Source organism: Stegostoma tigrinum, chromosome 25, assembly GCF_030684315.1.
Source record: "Stegostoma tigrinum isolate sSteTig4 chromosome 25, sSteTig4.hap1, whole genome shotgun sequence".
Classification (NCBI taxonomy): Eukaryota; Metazoa; Chordata; class Chondrichthyes; order Orectolobiformes; family Stegostomatidae; genus Stegostoma; species Stegostoma tigrinum.
This window is the reverse complement of record NC_081378.1, coordinates 12541690-12561557: the sequence shown is the minus strand read 5'-3', so window position 1 is coordinate 12561557 and position 19868 is coordinate 12541690. Positions and strand designations below refer to the sequence as shown.

The window sequence follows — 19868 nt, the reverse complement described above, 5'->3', positions numbered from 1 at the left end:
AAATTATTAACACGTAAAATGCCGCCACTTTTGCTCACGAAGCGGCTGCAGCATTTCCAACTAATTTAGCACATAGTAGATACTTTCTGACCTTGAGATGCAATGACATGCTACACAACTTAGTCTTTCATCATTAGCCAACTTAGAAAATCCGTACCAGCTATACTGTGGAGCTGTTTTAAGCAAGCAGTCCTTCCAAGACCAACCTTTCGAAGTGCTAAAGTAATAAACATTTGCAATAACAAACATTATTTTAATAATTCCAATAATTCTAGCATTCCTCCCAGTCTGTCTACAAGAAATTGTGAGCAGAGATGATGGCAACTGCAGATGCTGGAGAATCCAAGATATAGTGTGGAGCTGGATAAACACAGCAGGCCAAACAGCATCTCAGGAGCACAAAAGCAGACATTTCAGGCCTGGACCCTTCATCAGAGAGGGGGATGGGGAGAGGGAACTGGAATAAATAGGGAGAGGGGGGGAGGTGGACTCAAGATGGATAAAGGAGAAGATAGGTGGAGAGGAGAGTATAGGTGGGCAGGTAGGGGATAGGTCAGTCCCCTATTTATTTCACAACCCTCCCCCATCCCCCTCTCTGAAGGAGGATCTAGGCCCGAAACGTCAGCTTTTGTGCTCCTAAGATGCTGCTTGGCCTGCTGTGTTCATCCAGCTTCACACTGTTATGTTGGCCTACAAGAAACTCCTGTTTTACATAAGGTGGCACTCCAAACGCTTTCAAATCACCCTGAAAACTGCAAAAAACACAACCATACTCAGCCTCATGCTGGGAATAAAAATAAACCACCAAGAGATGCCAGCTGCTGGCAGGTAGGGGTCAACAAGCTTAATCCAGGATTGATGCCAGCATGTGAAAAACTGCAGGATATAATCCACGTGGGTCTGTGGTATTGGCATTTGTTCTAATCAATACATCGCATCTTTTAACATACCATTACATGAACAGACATTCCACAAGGCAGTCTCTGATATTATATATTACAAGAATTAGATTCAAAAGAGGCAGGGTTTCAAAGGGTATTTAAACATCAGTTGAAACACACAAAGTCAATGATGAGGTGGACAGGATGGACAAATGACAGCTCTACCGCTTGTAATGGAATAGAGGGGTAAAACACATGGTGAGAGTTATCAAACAGGTGACTACGGAAATTGGCTCAAAATATAGGCATTAATGTAGTATGATTTGTAAAACCAAACAAATTTGAATTTTGTACTCTGGGATAATTAAATTAAGTCAATGAATGGGTGCCTGTCCATGAGATTAACTATGTCAGTTTAAGTGTACAGGTCAGCCTTCTGCGAACAAGTAAAACCAGTCTAACTCTGGTGTGAATTAGCCAATGGAAAAGTGGCAGAGAACAGTAGAAAATGTCTAACTTAAAACAGGAGGTTACTCAACATCAGAGAAGTAAGGTATTGGATACATGTTGCTTTTCGTGTGGGAAGCACAAAACAAGTGCTGTGCGCTTCTGTGTGGCATAACCGCCAAGTCAGAACATTAGCTCTCTATCCCAATTTCAAAGTTGCAACTGAGCTGTCTTTCAGTCTGTAAATAAGGAAATGGTTCTCAGTTGTTTATTTACATCACCAGACAGAAAAAGCAAAGATGCATACAGAAACGGCAGCAGGCTGTGGGTCATAGAATTTTTCCATTCATTTTTTGACAGTCATTGTTGCTTCACCTCATTTGCACTCAAAAGGAACTTTCCAGCAATGTCAGAACATAATGTGACAAGTACAGTCAGAATACGAAGACCATAACTTTGTCTATTTTGCTGAAAACCACTCCCAAGAGTCTGATACATCATGCTGGTACCACTCCTCTTGTCCTTTCTCACTCATTCAAATGCATGTTCAAATTGGTGTTCTACACCAACCACGAAGTAAACAGAAAACAACATTTAACCTGTCTCAGAGGCAAGGGCTGACTGATTGGCAAGTGGGCTGTGAGTGATGAAGAAATGGTCATTGACAGCGCACCAGCTAATGATGCCTCAGAGTTACCTGAGGAGGTTTGTTTAAATTTTAAAACAAGCAGGTTGATTCTGGCAAAGGCATTGCTCTAAGAAACTGAAGCAGAAAATAGTAGTCAGCTGTAGTTAACAGCAGAAAGTCATTCAGTCCTTTAGGCCTGCACCACAATTCAATATGATGATGGCTGATCATCCAACTCAGTAACCCTATTCCTGCTTCCCCCCCGCCCCCGGCAACCCGACTTCATTTTGACACCTTCTTGAAGCACTCAATCATTCCATCTGAATCACGTTCGGCGGCAGAAAATTCGACGGGATTACCACTCTCTGGGTGAAGTAATTTCTTTGGATCCGAACCCAAAATGGCCTACCCCAAATCTTAAGACTGTGAGCCCTGGTTCTCGACTCAAGTTGAGGTGAGACGTTTGCAGTGGATGTACATGTGCCATCTGCTTCCAAAAGACCATTGCCTGTGGAATTGCACATGTGCGCTGGAAATTACAAAATCTATGCCACACTGAGCCCAACTGAAAATCTCAATTTGATTGTTATTCTAATTATTTGCATCCTCAGGTTTAGTCTTGTCAAATTGTGAAGTCACATTTAAAGTTGGACGCCATGTTTTGATTTTTCCAAGAGCAGCTGATTGGGTACAGTCTGTACTTTGCAAGTTGCAATTGGATAAAAGGATTAGTAGTTTGATATGATCTGCCAGTCTGTGGAACATACAACCTACACAGCAAGGTACCACAGCAGCACTGACATTCACAGAACACATTTCTCATTCGAGAGATATGAGGAACATCTTTGTTTGAGACCAACATTTCGCGAGCAGTAAACAGCGCTCATGATATTACTGCACAGCAGCAGAGTCACAACAGTTAATTCTACCTGCTGCTCAAACTCTGGCGATACCTTAACCAATGTGAGGGAGATTGAGCACTTCACAGGACCAAAGGTAGCAGTGGTAGACCCACGGGTTGGCACAAGCTATGGCAAGCAAGCAATGATGTGAACAGGACAGCCATTATCCCGTAGGATGGTTTTGATTGATCTCTATTTCACCTTCATGCTTACATATTAATACCATTAACATGGCCCTATTTACAAGACTGCTGACAAAGTCAATCTCATAGCACATGAAACCATAAGAATCACAATGTATACTGCACCCAATGTTGGAAGACTTGCAATAGACAAAAGACAACAGTGGGTTGATAAGAAATAACACCTAATGGCCAACTCCTTGCATGTTTCCACAAGGTAGATGACATTTGCTCAGTTTGAATCCACAGTTACATTAAGAATTTTCTAAGATGCCTTAATGGACAGCATCCAATGCTCAAATGCACCTGAAAAAAAAGCAAACATATTTTCTTGATGCTCTCTACTGCCGGCTCCACAAACTTATCCTCACTGGTCAATATACACAATGGGATTCCACAGTTCCAAGCAATCTAAGACTGGATACTCAAAGTGATGGATAGAGTTTCAAACAAAACAGGCTGCGTTAGCCCAGACGGTCTTGAGCTGCATTCATCCTGTAAAGTGGAAAGCATTCCCACGTCAACGCTGATAATTGCCTTGAAGTTGGTGGACAAAGAATGGGGAGACGGGCTGTGAGCTACTCACTACAGAATTTCCAACTTTTGATCTGCTCTTGTAGCTAGTGTATACACAGCTTATCCAAGGCAATGGTTATCACCACCATGCCCCACCCCGCCCCACAATCCCCAAACAGTTCTTGTTGATTGTGGGGGATTCAACAATCAAAATGTCACTGAACATCAACAGGTGGTGGCCAGTGTCGTAGTGATGCACAGCTAAGTTGTTGATATGACCGTTTGGGCTTTTTTTTAAAAAGCTAAAGCAAGACAGCCAAAAGGATTTGACATTCAGGTAATTTACTAAGGGCATTTTTGTAAGGCCGAGTTTAGCCACATTCTCAAGTCTGTTTTTGAACAAAAAAAAGAAAAGTCTGATCCTACACTATTTTGAATAGTTTAGAAAACTACAGAATTAGAAAGGCAAACAACAAATTAGGGTGAAAAGGTTAGTTGCATTCCTTCAGCGAATAAGGAATGCTTCTAGCTAGTAAAGAGGCCACTGCATTATTAGCAAAGATAAAGTAATAAATTGTGCAAACAACTCCCTCCAAATCAACAATTGGCCAGGGTGTAAAAATATATGTCACAACTGAGAGAGATAAACAATTGAAACTAAAGTGCAGCTGTAGATAATTCAAACATTCTTACATCCAAACATCAAGGGAAGAGTGACAAAGGCAGATTACAAAATACAAAATGAAACAAAACGTAGCTGTCTCCTAATTTGTTTAGATTCAACTAATTTTACTTAATGGCTTGGTACAGTTGTAAAGTGATTGAATTTTACCCTCATCCGTGGAGTTTAAACAGATTATTTTTATTAATTAAAGATAATTAATAATGGACAGTGTTCTGAGTGGAAATAGTATAGCTTCATTTGAAAATGAAACTTTTTCTTCAAAATCCACCTATCAGTAGGGGTTGTAAACTACAGTTGCAAGTCGGAGAAACTGTTGTCTGATACCTCAGGCTGAAGTGAAAGAGGGATTGTTTTCAGTTTGTCAGCTATGTCAAAGTAACTTGATATTAGAGTTGACTTTGAAGGCTTCATAACGATTGGGAGAAATTAATATCCTTTGTCATCTGCCATACTGAAGTTAGTCCAGAACTTCTAAGAGTTGCTTTTTTCTAAGAACACTAAGTTGTTAGCAAGTCACGCAGTGCAGCCGGCAAATGTCCAGTAAAGAATATAACTATCAGAAGCATTCTAACATCCCAAAGACAGATATCTGGCAAATATCATGAGATTATCGGGGTGTCTGCAGAGTTGTCCATCATCGATCATGTGTTTACTGGATTGTGCTTCTAGATTCAGGGGATATGGCTAACAGTGACATCTATTTTGCATGGAATTATTCTAACGCAATGTATATAAAAACGTCGTATTTAGCTGAGGAACTCAAAGCAACAATGACGTCAGATCTGAGCCGGATGTTAAGAGGGCAACTGCACCCCATGTGAAGGCCAGATCTGGAGTGGTCTCTGGCCTCCCCTACATGCGGTAATAGAGCTATGAATAAACATGGTCTGCGCTTAGGAACTCAAGATTTCTGACTCCTTTTTGGTCTTTCTCTCTACGACAGTTAGATTCTCTCTTGCTAGTTTGTTCATCAGCTGCTACTTCTCAAGATTGCAACTTTGCACAGATCAGTCAGCCACATGAACATGACACAGATTTTCTACTAATTCTTGACTTGGAACACCACATTCTTGTTTTGGGTCCTGTATTCAAGCAAAATGAAAACAATCACTACCTTATATCCTCAAAATAATATGGTAAATTCACAAGTTCATGCTCAAAAGGGAATAAGTGTCCAATTTAAGAACTATGACAATAGTCGTACAAGTTTGCAACACATTCTGTAATAGATTAGAGAGGATCCCAGAGCTAAACTAACCATTTTTCCACCGCATAACGGCATCTTATGGCTGATTAAAACATGTTACAAGGGCATGGTTCTCAGATTCAGTTTATAAATTGTTAGCCTATGAACTCAACTTCACAATACCAGACGTCAAAACGTGAAGAATTCAGACTTTTGTCTTACCCATACCAGAGTCCTTCTTTGTGCCGTCAGAAATTATCTCCACATGATCATTGTCCACATCATAACTGAAGAAGTCATTCAGGTAGGTCTTTGACCTCTGACCACCAAATACATAAAGGCACCGATTTTTCTGAAAGACATGTTTAAAAATGCTTTTTTGTGTAATGATCTTCCACATTTCAGACGTACATCCATTTCAAGGAAAGGGATAAAGGAATGTCGAGCCCATCTGCTTTTCAACAGAGTGCATAAACGTCTTAGAACTGTGCAAATCAAAATCAGCACATCAAAGGCTGGAGTGGTTTTGGAAATGGCAGCAACTCAACACAAGACATGTTGTGCAAAGAGCAGCAAAATGCAAATGCCCAAGGGGATGCATAAAAAGCCCATCTATACAGCAGGTTTCAATGCATCACTAATTCAAATGTAGACTGAAAGCACTCCATACAAACAATCCACCTTGAGGATGACCATAAATTAAAGATTTTATTAATTTGAACAGTACTGCAGAGGTGTAACCGATAAAGTTGTCAGAGTTTTATTTTAAATCCAACTTATAGGAAAACGTTTCAAAGAAAAATAAATCTGACAACAAATCGAAACAAAGACAACTGTTGAAGTGGTTGCATGAAGTTAAAACATGATAAACAACTACAAAAATTATTACTTAAACTCTGACTGGAAGGAATTACTCAACCCGTGCGCATTCAGCAGTGGGAGGTATATTTAACCCCAAAGACTCGGGCAAGAGATTTCCACTGTGCAGTTAACTTCACCCTGGTAGAGCAGCTTCAAATCAGTGTCTTCCACTCTGCGCACTCACATTTAAATAACAGTCAAAAAGGGCAGTCCAGAAGCTCATGTGCCAGCACTGAAACTCCAGAGAACCGTGTTTAAACAAGAGCCATCTATACTCACTATTATTCAGTATTCCCAGGTTGAAATTCTAGCAATTGTTTTCAAGCCATTAGATAAATATCTATAACAGTGCAACCAGGGAGAGAACAAAGTTGGGAATGACTCAGCATTTCACTGCAGATGCTCTCAACACATTGTAAAACATCATTGCTCCCGTGTTCCTTAGCCTCGCAGAAAACTCGCCCATCTCCAGACTGAACTTCCAGTTATGTGTGCCTCAAAACCTATGCTGCTTCCTCCACAGGCTGAACTGCTCTATATGGATCCCACTTTTGCATCAAGATCTCAAAAATAAGTACAAACGAAAAACATGATTTTGAAAGAAAACACTCCCAAAATAACAAGGTGTAGAGCTGGATGAACACAGCAGGCCAAGCAGCATCAGAGGAGCAGGAAGGTTGACATTTCAGGCCTAGACCCTTCTTTAGAAAAAATTTCAGCCCGAAACTTCAGCTTTCCTGCTCGGCCTGCTACGTTCATCCCGCTCTACACCTTGTTATGTCAGATTCTCCAGCATCTGCAGTTCCTACTATCTCTGAAACTCTTCCAGGATGCTGGGCAACACTGAAATCCTCCTCAGTTGAGGGTGGAAATACATATTCTTTAAGAATAGCAAAGTCCTCTGAGAAGTCTAAAATTCCAGCACTTGGACCCAACGTTGAAGGAACAGTGCCTAAATGTGACTGATCACAGAATCGCAGTAGTCAGGAGATGTGTCACTTGTTGCAAAGAGGCTAGTTGCTGTTTTTTTATTCATGGCATTGACATGGTTGGGTCAGTTAAGCTGCTATGTCAATGATGGTGCCCAAAATATTGATTGTGGAGGATCTTAATTATGGAAGCAGTGACAGTGTTCAAGCTCAGAGAACTGACTGGGATGTTAAGCCCTAGATAATCCTACAAGGAGCAAATATTGCCTGTCATTTTTCAGGGCAGCCTGGGTCCTGCTTGATTGTAGAAAGAGTTGAGAATGGAACTGAAAATGGTACATGGGGCCCACAAATCCCATTGTGAAATCAAAGACAGACAGAACATTACCGATGAAGCAAATGAAAACACAGCTTTGAGGAGCTCCAACAGTATTATTTTACTGTGCTGAAGCCGTACTGATTAATATTTGAAATGACATGACTCTTCCTTAAGATGATCCATTCTGCAACACACTCTACAAAAGAAAGTTGTTTACTTCTTCTTTCATCGAAATAATCTAATTCACAATCTCTATACTTGCCAATTACACTGCAATAACAATGACAGCTTTCACACAGCAACAAGGAGGAAAAATAAATTTCAACTAGCTGGGTTCGAAGTTATGACAGAAAGCAAGTGGAGTCAGCATATTAGGCAAACATTGGAAGTGCAATAAAGATTAGTTTTTTGAGAAAAGCAAAATATCACAACTATTACATTGGAGAAATGTTAGAATAGGTTGTCAAGTATCTTGGATCTCAGATCTTACTAATTTTCAATGCCTGCATGCTGCTCTTTATACACAGTGCAGAACAGCAGTTGAAGCAGTGAAAATGCCAATTACTTCCTGCCATTTTCATACAATTAGATTTGCATATTACAAAGTATTTTGTTACATTTCAAAAATTATTCTTACCAGCAGGCCCTTAATATCCGAAATCCAAAATATCAGATGAGCACAATCTTGTCAGTTGATTCCAACAAATTGCAAGTTACCACAAAGTTTTACCTCATTAATTATACTCCAGCTGGCCTCTGATCCATGCATGTTGAAATGTCACTGCATTGCATGGGCTGAACACAATCGTCCACGTTTAAGCAACTCCAAGCATAAAAACTTACATTGCAATGCAAACATTTTTAATTGCCCACAACTTTCCTAGCCCAGCAATATCATGAATGACGCATACGTTATAAAAGGCATTGTAAGTCACAAAGTTTGCTGAAAAAACAAGTCGACCAATGCAACAGTACAATTTGGTGCTCAAATGAGCAAAATCTTCATTGCTGTTAACTTGGATTACTTGTAAATACAATCCAGATATATTGCTACAGAGTAGCAATTTTTAATTCTAGTTCTTGTTGCCATTCCAATACAATTTCAGTGAGAACTTGGCAACCACCATGGGAAATCCAATAGTGCTTTGGCCTCTGCTCTCATCCAGAACTGCTCTCCAGACTTCATACAAACTCTGGCTCTTTAGATGGTGGACTTATTTTGTTGATTTTCATGCAAATCTCAGACTACTATCAGTTCTCAATCATCTCCTGAAGCACTTCACACTTGCCTTGGCTCAAGTCAAACAGCCTTCACTCTTGTTGGTCAAAAGTTTCTCTCAGTACTCCCTCTCCCCACCAGTTAACTTCCTGGCTGAATGCTCTTTCCATGCACAGAAGGAAGATAGAAAAGTCTTCTTGTGAATGACTTCAGATTACGTTTACACATGGCCTCCCTCAGTGCTGGTCACCTGCCAGGCTCAGCACCACCCACTGTCTGAAACAGTATCTCGTCAATCCACATATGTAATCTTTCTTTGCATGTTAGGACTTAGTATTTTCACACATCGGGGAACTTTACTGCTAATACATTACGAAAATTACTTCCTCATAATGCATCATCTTGCCATGACGCACCAAACCACCTACACTACAGACCCTCTAGAGATAGACCTTCATATGTCTTGCATATCAACGTCTGCAATTACTCACCTACTATTCAAGAGGACAAGAATACTTCGATCCATCTCCTCCATGACTGTCTCAAGTATTCCTCAAATCCTACAACTAAATCTTTACAATTGAGAAATCTGGTCTCAAATTTAAACGTGACTGGAATGCAATTAGGTTGAAGACATACAATCAAACATTTCCCTTACAACAACGATCATAGTCAAAGTCAGCAAATTTTGTGACTGTGACAACTGATTTCTGTCTTATATCCTCAACATCCGAGTTGTCTCCCAAGACGATTAAGCACCTCACTCCTCTCCAGTCTCTTTTCTAGTCTGCAAATGTAGCTCTGCCCTCTTCTTTTCCTTCTTCCCTGCTGCATCACTGATACCACATCACCTAAAATGGTTTGTCTTCTCACATCTGAGAGAGAGCTTCCAGTGTAATATTCCTCTTTTATCAAGACGACACTGAAACCAAACTGAAGGATCATTCATCCAATTTTTAAAAAATTTATTCATGAGCTGAGGTTGCTACTGGCTAGTCGATCGCTTCTTCCCCATCCTCAATTCCCCATAGAGCAGTTAGGAGTCAAAAGCATTGCTGTGGGTCTGAGTCAAATGTAGGACCAGATAAAACCATCCCAGGCCACTTAAGGGTGCTAGTTCCTAAATCAGATAAATGTTCATATTCTGCAATAAATTCATGGTCCTCATTTGACTCTTAATTCCAGATTTTTCTTGAATACAAATTCCACCATCTACCATGACAGGACTCAAAGTCAGGTCCCCAGGGAATGACCTGGGTTGCGGGATTAACAGTTGAATGATACCACCACTACGCCATCACTTGCCCATGGCTGCTCTGGCAGTCGCACTGTCAGTAGAACAGACGTTACAGAGAACATTAGAGCACAGTACAGGCCCTTTGGCCCTCGATGTTGTGCCGACCTGTCATACCGATCTCAAGCACATCTAACCTACACTATTCCATGTACGTCCATATGCTTGTCCAATGACGACTTAAATGTGCCTAAAGTTGGCGAATCTACTACCGTTGCAGGCAAAGCGTTCCATTCCCTTACTACTCTCTGAGTAAAGAAACTACCTCTGACATCTGTCCTGTATCTTTCACCCCTCAATTTCAAGCTATGTCCCCTCGTGCTCGCCGTCACCATCCTAGGAAAAAGGCTCTCCCTATCCACCCTATCTAACCCTCTGATTGTTTTATATGTTTCAATTAAGTCACCTCTCAACCTCCTTCTCTCGAATGAAAACAGCCTCAAGTCCCTCAGCCTTTCCTCATAAGACCTTCCCTCCATACCAGGCAACATCCTAGTAAATCTCCTCTACACCCTTTCCAAAGCTTCCACATCCTTCTTATAATGCGGTGACCAGAACTGTACACAATACTCCAAGTGCGGCCGCACCAGAGTTTTGTACAGCTTCACCATAACTTCTTGGTTCCGGAACTCGATCCCCCTATTAATAAAAGCTACAACACTGTATGCCTTCTTAACAGCCCTGTCGTTTTGCTTTGCATTAATATCTACTATAAAAATCAAATCGGCCTATTTGAAGCACTCAGAGGTTATAAAGCACGACTTAAATACACCCATTTAAGGGCCCAAAAAATAAAATTCGATCAATCCTCCACTATCACAGTTTGGGGCACAAAATAAAATCTGCATCATAAACTGGACAGAAGAGATTAGAATACTTACAGTGTGAAAGAGCATGCAATGCCCAATCCTGGACTGTACATCCTCTGGTCCAGCATTGCACGAGTCTTCCCGAAGTAGCTTCCAAGTGTTCGACAGACAGTGATAAGCAAAAAGTCCACTAAATTGTGGCTCATTAGCTCGAGTGTCATCGACATTTCCATTGCAAGTTAATATCCTTCCACCAAACGTGTAAATCATGTGTTTTTCAGAATCCATGCACATCTAAGAGGAGGAAAGACACTGCTGGCACCAGAATTTTGGAAGAAAAATTAGAAGTATCTGTACTATATCTCTAATCCAGCCTCCACAACAGTAATTCCAAATGATAAATAAACCTTTGGAAGGCAAGAAAATGAAAAAATGTTGCCACATTACAGTTGTGGATTCCAAATCATTCATGAAGTGATATCAGCGATCACCACTAATAATCTCCACCTGATCACTTGTTAGTCAAGAAATTGGAATAATCTACATTGAAAACCCCATTACAAACTGCAGATTTTTCAAATACTTAACAAAGACTGACATACCGACATCTGCAAAAAACACACGCGAATGAAGACAGTGCTAATAACCTGAACTTGAACATGCCATGATATCATACCTGATGATCAAACACCAACTTCGGTCCACCATCTGTAGCAGTATCTTCACTTAACAATGTCCATTTATTAGTGTCTATGTCATAGCGATAGAAATCACTCTTCAGAGACTTGCTATTTCGCACAGAAGAATCTAAGTAACGGCCCAGTGTGTATATCTGCCTTCGTGTTGTGTCAATACACATCTTATGGCAAGACCTAGCACTTGGCCCACTCTAGAAAGAATAAGTAAAAAGAGGGATGACAAGTTAAGGCACTGAACTATGAAACGCAGCTTAAAAATCAAACAAGAACCAACAGATGCACTCAAGCCATTTTACTGAACAGTGGCCTCAACACTTCAACAGGTTGAAATTTTCTTCTCAGATTTTAGAAAATACAATTGCAATTGAACCTATGGCACTTCTTGCACATGACTGCTGATATCACAAACACTGAAGTATTTCGCAATCTTCCAAACAACAACGCAACCACAGCATTTGCCACTGATGCCTCGTTAGTCAACCATGTAAGCTGCACCTTTTAAATCAAAATAACCAAGTATCTTAAAACATTGAAAACTGCAAAGTAGTGTTTGCGTACTCTGCAAGACAGCAATAGTGTAATGACCAATATCTTTCCTGCATTTAAAAGTTTTTAACTTGTTTAATTAATCAGCGTTACCTGATCAGTTAGATGTTTAACCTTTACCAATGTTCCTACTAAAACTCACAATCCATTTCGATGTTTAATTTCTTGAAATGGCTTTGAAATGCTTTTCACATTCAAACTCTGTAAATTTGTCAATTAACGCAAAACATGTGTCTTTATCTTACCAAGTATGGCAATGTAATTTCAGGAGAGATTCACACTAATGCAACAAAAATGTATTAACTTCAGGAATAACCTACAATTCAAAGAACTCATGAGGCAAAAGCACACAGAGGAAACTAAATCCTATTTCTTTTTAAATGAGATTCTGCAACCTTGAAGAGTTGGTGCTACAATTTCATTAATTCTTCTGTGAATTTAGTGACCATTTAGTGACTTTTATGACCATTATGAAGTTCACAGCTTTATATTCCAAGGGAACCAAAGTGGAAACAAGTATTTGCTGGCTTACTCTCTTTCAATTAATCTGAGCACATATTTCAAGTGCTATAACTGAGATCACAACCCTGTAGCAATGACATATTCAAACCGTGAAATTTATAAATTTTTGCTATGGTTAAGACTCTTCAACAATCTGGAACTTAGAACCAAGTGTAAAGCCAGTGCAGAATCCAAGTCAAAGGTTTGGCAACTGCAAATTAATGTAGTGAACTATTTTTAATCTCAAAGCAGTCACTTCAACACAAATTAATATGTTCAGCTTTTGTAAATTAAATACTTTTTTGGATGAAACATAGTCAAGTTCATTTGTGGACCCATCAAGTTGGAATACAGGCAGAGATTTGGATGAATTAAAAGGTTACAGATGGTGGAAAATCAGATGCAGGTCAAAACATGAATGGAATATCTGAGTCTGGAGCCTAGAAAAACACGGATGAGGATTTGCAGAGAAGGCATGCTGCAAACAAGATAAATATTGTCTGGGCTACCGGGAAAATTCCCCACACCTGCTTTAAATAGAGCCTGCCTGAGCAGGAAGACAAGAAGTGTTTTAACAGCTCATCTGAAAGACAACACTTCAGAAAATATAACTACTCATGCCTCTGCTAAAGTATGAGCGCAAGGCAGGGCTCAAACGACATTCAGATCATGGGCACAAATGATGGTGCATTTTGCACACTGGTGGTCCGTTACTTCGATCTGCTCCTACCTATTGCTTTACCATAATGCAATCAAGAAAAAGGATCCTTACTTGGCACTTCTCACAAGTAATAATAATGCTTTTCATCAATATGCTGAGAAGTAGCATTTCTACAAAGTACCAAGCCAGAGAATATTTTCAGACAGGACTGGCCAAGCTTGTGCAAAACTCGTGGAATTATCCAAAGTGATCACCATTTTTCTATGAAATTAGTGCAGAGACAAAGCAAACAGGTTTGTTGTTAAAAGCTGCAACACATTCCATTACTTCAGAATAGGCTAATAATAGCAAGTCAGAGGATGCTGCACTAGTCTGCTCTGCATGTGTGGAGATGAGTGCAAAATGATTACATAAACAGGCAATTTACATGGCAAACATGTTTATAACTGAACAAGACACCGAACAACCAGAAGTAACCAATTATTTCCACACACTATGCCAAGGTCAAATCAACACTGAAAATTGAACCTATTTTTTTAAAATTACAATAAACGACAGCTTAAAAATCATGTTAAAAATTTGTCACACTTGAAGTGAACTGAACAGGATGACACTACTATACATGTATTGAAACAAACATCTCAACAATACACTTGAGTTGCGCACTGTAGCTGCATGTGGCATGACCTTACCAACTGTACGTGCAACCCTCTATTATATTGACAAATTGCAAAAGCAATAGCTGTAGCACCGAACTACCACACAGCAGTTACAAATATACAGCCGGGTGTGAGGGCAATGCAATGCTTTTCAACAACCTCAATCAGAGACAGACACATGAACAAGACGTACCGTGAACCTCAATTGTTCCCAAACTAGAACCAAGATTAAATTTTACTCAGTGTCTATAACTATATCCCTGTTTTCTTTGCCCCAATACTTCAAACTAATAGAAGCCCATCTTAAACATAAAACTTTCTACTTCACTGAAAATCACAACCAGAAAATATATAAACTTAGCTATGCTTAAGTAAAGGAACTTGATGCTAAGTGATGTAATTTTACATTTGGCCCATACTTAAGCGCACACAGGTCAGCTAATAGTAGGCAGCTTTAAAGTAAACCTCATCTATTCTCAATTCAGTACCGACCTCAGATCCTGTGCATCAATTTTTCCACTTCATACATCACACAATGTTGATTCATGCAAGAGACAGAGGTTTGCTGCTCAAAACTGCAAAGTTTCTGCTGTCGAATTGCACAAAATTAACCTTTGTGTAGAGTCTTTTGTGTCCTCAAGTCATCCGAAAGAACCTCTTTAAGGGCATTTAAATGGTCATTGGATAAACATACGGGTGATAATACAACAGTGTAGGTTAGATGGACTTCAGTTTGGTTTCGCAGGTCAGCGCAACATCGAGGGCCAAAGGGCCTGTACTGCGCTGTAATGTTCTATGTTCTAATAACCTCAGCAAATTAAGTACTTCGTAAGTGCATCCAGCCACCCAGCCTAAGAAACACAGCAATTAATTTGACCTCAAGGAAGCTCCACAAACAGGAGGGTTGCATCAGTTCTACAATCTAGTCTGAGTAATCTATGGTAAAATTGGCTATGAACACAAAGGGAATGGAAATTACCGGAACCATTTCTACAAACCTCCAGAGCACGCAAGAGCCAGCTTTGAGTACTGACGGGAGACAAAGTTGGAGTGATGGCAAAACAGCTGACTGATATCCACTTTGGAAGGCCAAGTGCTTTTGTTCAACCCTCCCTCAAGTATCTTGCAGGCAATTCAATTTGTTTACAAATGACCAAGACAGACTTATATTTAGAAATGAGGAACACAAGCAAACAGGTCACTTGTGGCCAGCTTGTCAGTTTGGGCAGTTGCTGTGAAGATATGATATGAGGTAGATAGCGCACAATTTGGAAAGGATGTGAAGGGAAGCCAAGAGAAGAAATGAAAATCTGCGCACTTCCATGTCACGTTATTGCTTTCCAACACATTTAGTACATACAGGAAGAGTATAATGAGGGCAAGGAGGGTGGAGAATATTAGAAAATATCAAGCGATTAAAAAAAGTTTCAAAATGACTTGAATCAAATGCAATTTACGCTATATTAAAGACTGGAAACCTAAAACCAAAGTTAAAATTCAGGGACCACAAACTAGATTCAACAAGTTAACTGTTTTGCATGCTGAACTCAACGCAAGGAAACTCTACCGGAATAATATAAAGCTAAGCTCTCGGAAAACATTCAGTTTTAAACAATTAAAGGAGGATGCAGTGCTTACAACACATCTTTACTGAGGAATTTTATTCATCAGCTGGACAATTGCTCAGGATTTGTTTCACAAGCACGTATTCAGAAACAGGCAAGAGAGTTCTGTTTAGGACGCAGTCTGGATGTGTTTGGCAACCCCATTGATTTTAGTTGAATGCACAAAGGCATTGGCCAATCTAAGGGTGCTCATCACTGTCTATATGGGTGATCCAAGCCAATGGTGAGCACCAGGGCTTACGACGAAACACTAATTGCTGCTGCACATTTCCCCCAACATACATTTTTGACTGTTACTCCACAGTGCGGTGAGTTTAATCATATGGGGAGGCATCAGGGGATCATCTCCTCAAGCAGTATAAGCACGCAACAACATTGCTAATTCAATTCAATTCTTAGGTTGGATCAGACCTTATCCAGTAGATTGTGTTCTAACTACCCTCCTGAAGCACAGGGTGATGGATAAGGTTACTGAGGACTGGGAGCCAGGGGAAGTCAGTTGGTCAAAGAATAAGATTTCTCAATAAAATGTGCAAATCCAATTCTTGTGTTATCATGGAATGAAAAAGCAGATTGGAGAAAAAATAAACGAACAGACATGAAAACAAGCCCTACAGGCCATATTTTCTCTGCTGATTTTAGCATTGTCTGCAAACTGGCTAATACTAGTCTTGATTATAGTTACAAGATTTTGGAAGTTTGGCATCAACATAAAGCATATTGAAATATCTGAAGAACACAAAAGGCACAGTAATAATTCAAATGCTTTCATTTATCTTCCGCCTGTTGTGCATGATTTTAATTTTCATTTGTTCAGGAACAATCCACGACTGAGAGCAGATATTTTCATCCTAACATTTTTTCCTGTCATGATCTGAAACCTCAATTAAGAAACTGGAGCTTTCTTCATGTGTGTAACATGCCAGCTACTGTGGCAATCAACCAAAAATATGGTCCAATTTGGATTTAAACCCCCGTACACCAAAACGTTGATCAAATCTATCTGCAGTACAATTGAAAACTGAGACATGACACTCAAGTTTAGCACTAAGTTGGTTGTGGGGGCTCAAAAGGGAATTCTGAGTTTAGAAGTATGTCAAAATTCTGGCTCCACCCAGTGAAGGTGCCAGAGCAAGCTGACAGGAAAGGTGACCTCCCGCTGCCTCTATCACTGGACTGGGCAAGTTACTCAAGAACCATAACCATCACACAACCATGCAAATCATCAGCCACTTCAGGACAATAGCGTGAAAAAGCAACACTCCAGTTAGCAATCCCCTGAAAAATTAATAGCTTTAATAGTCACCACCACTGTCTGATTTCAATTTGTTTGCGCATGGTACCAAGTATATGCTGGATGTGAATTGCTCTTGCGTGTCCGTATTATGCGTCAAGAACCAAATTAAACAGCTTATGAAGCCTTGGGAGTTTTATTTTTATTGGCTGGAACAGCAAAGGCAGCCTGGTTGGGTGTGGCCAACTTGTAGTTCAGGTTTGCTCATTTTTCATTTTAATTTTCATGATTTAAATTTAAGCAATTGCTGTTGTGGCCTTCAAGAAGTAGAAGCTATCTTTTCCCTCTCTCGGTTCCAGTTAGAGGCTGCAGTTTCTCTCTGCTGCTGGATTACCTGTGAGGCAAATCTATTTTTCTGAATTTTCCATTTTTGTAATTGGGGTATTCATGGAATGTTACTATATTGGAACAGTTAATTCGTAATAGTTACTGTATCTATTATTTGGCCAAGTTTTCCAATAGAGCTAAGATTTTTTTCCAATTCCTTTCTTTTGTTTGTATTTTAAATGTAGTGTTTAAATAAATTGCCTTCTTTGCTTAACATCAACCAGTTCGATCAGTCGCATTGCATCGGAAATACCAAACTTCGCATCTGCCTTTAAAAACAGTAAAAAGTTAGAGTCTAGGCTACTTTCCTAAAATATTTTGAGGGTGTCTGGTCTGGACAATAACAGGGGATACTTGAACAAACAACTCAACCTTGTTTGTTAGGACTGCTACTTTGGGAACAAAAGAAAAGTATCATTTTATGTTATGAGTCTGAAGAGGTTGAGTTTCTCATTTGAATTATTTGTTGCATCTACTAGTTCTAACATGGTGGGAGTGGGATGCTGGGACTATTTAGAAGATTGGCTTGTCACAACTTTCACTCAGTCAGAGCCCCATTCTACAAGTTAGGCTATGTGACAGAGTTAGTTTCAGTCAAAATTAGGTCATGAGTTTTGTTTTCCTATGGTAAAAACCAGAAGCGTACACATCTCACAATTACAAGATTTCCCAGTGCTTACAGCTATGAAACTTGCCCTACCCTCATGACTGCAGCTGCAACAAGTAATTTTTCTCATACGCTAAACATGGGTAGCGATAATGACACAGTACAACATAAAGTTTTCTAACACTGACATGACTGCACAGATGTCTTCTCTGGATCAACTGAAGAATAGATCCTTTTGCAGTCAAAGGCAAAGCTGTGTGAAACTCTGGTGACGCCACCCATTGTCTTGTCAGGACAATTCTCAGTCAGCTCAGAGCAGTATCTGCCTCCACTCTTCCAACAGCTACAGCAACAGTTCAAGCCCAACTCAACAGCTTGTCAGAGCACTGATTTATCACCCAAATATCGCACACAGTTTCAGACAAATTTGCTCAGCTAGGGATATATTTAGAAAATAGTTTTGTAAAAGGAAGAGAGACTTGCACTGAATTGGAAACACAACTGCAGCTAACCACATGGACACAATTCCAGTTAGGAACAAGTGCTGGGTGGGTGGGGACTTGTGCAGGGGCAGGGACTTTCCCTACTCAGGTTAAGTTCTCAACCATGCACAAAATAGCTCCCTTCCCTACCGAACAAAGCAACACCAATTCCCAAGGGCGCAGAAAATGTACATTAGAATGGACAAAGCATTTCTCTTGCACAAAATAACAGGCGGAACTGGAAAGCAACAGTACTTGAAGAACAATTCACTGTCATATCCAATAAATTAGATCGGAATGAGCAATACCTGAAACATGGTGGAACTTTTATTTTAAATAAAGAAGGACACTATCGCATGCAGGAGAAACCTTTTGAAGATTTTCAGAAGATCCACATCAGCCTGGTTGACAACACCACACATTTATATTAATCACAATAACAAGAGACTCTGTTTATTTTTATAATAAATACCAAGGGTCATTGGGCTCACCCATAATAATTTAATTCTGATTAAACGGCAGCATTTAAGGCAACACTAAAATACGCTCTATTGTTTCAACTAGCAGCCACTCAAACCACAGTGGAATATCATTGTACAATGCAGCACTACCTTCATTCTAGCCAGACAATTTCAAAGAAGTCTGCAAGACTTACTCACTGACAGAAGACAAAAACTTGGAAAATATATGCTTAACATTAACAAGAACACCACATGCTGAAGTATGCTGTTCTAACACAGTAACACGTCAAGATTTATGCTTGCTGCCCAAGCATTTTCTCAACTAGATGATGCATCCTATAATATAATGCATAAAATGCTTAGTGAACAAAATTCTCAATGATCAACTGTATTTGCTGGGTATCACAACCTTCAATGAGCTGCTCTCAGCAGTCAGTTGCTTAAAAACAAATATAATCTCAACAAAATGAGTCTTCCTTTAATGAACTCTACAGCACATGGCAGTGAAACAGATGCTCAAATACAACAGCAAAAGGAATGCCAAATAACTCTTTAGCTTGAAGAAACAAAGGGCACTACTATAATGAAGTAGTAAATGGCTACATTAGAACACACCAACTAAAGTGAATTGATTCATCATTTGTACGTAGAATTGAATCTTTTGGTTAAAATATGCTGAGATTCAGAATGATTCCTAGAATTGGTGATTAAATTAAAGTAGTTTCTGGGCCTTTCCTTATCTTGCTCAATGCCCTTTCAGAGAGATGCTTCTTATTTCTGATCCGAGGGAATAGTACGTATAGTCAATGTAATGTGGGTGAGATGTAAGTGCATTGATGCCAATTCAGGAAACGTCAACAGTTGTAAACCTGCACCTTATGTCTGGTTTAGTATGAATCCTAATTATTAGGACTCACTGGTTAGAAAAGTTGCACAAATCTGCTCTCCTCTTGTAGCATTACTTGGTCAAACAAGATTTCCAGTGCACTTTTGCAAAAGCAGGAGGGATGTGTAGATTAGAAGTATAGGTCTGCGTGGGATGGTCAGTGTGGACTTGTTGGGCTGAAGGGCCTGATTCTACACTGTAGGATTCTGTGATTCTATGATGAAAGCAGCATTAACAAAAAAAGGAGAAAATATCCAGAATTT

At 39.7% G+C, this 19868-nt stretch overlaps 1 protein-coding gene across 5 annotated transcripts in view; it reads right to left on the bottom strand.

The window, feature by feature from the left end:
- The window catches only part of mkln1 (muskelin 1, intracellular mediator containing kelch motifs), a 128384-nt gene that overhangs the window by 43174 nt on the left and 65342 nt on the right, over nucleotides 1-19868 (bottom strand). For 4 of the 5 annotated variants that reach the window (XM_048553780.2, XM_048553778.2, XM_048553782.2 and 1 more), the window contains 3 exons: nucleotides 11535-11747; nucleotides 10931-11152; nucleotides 5650-5779 (listed from right to left, as the gene is read on the bottom strand). In XM_048553780.2, the coding sequence (XP_048409737.1) occupies nucleotides 5650-5779; nucleotides 10931-11152; nucleotides 11535-11747 (565 nt within the window). The remainder of the gene's footprint in view (nucleotides 1-5649; nucleotides 5780-10930; nucleotides 11153-11534; nucleotides 11748-19868) is intronic. The other variant, XM_048553779.2, reaches the window with a different exon arrangement.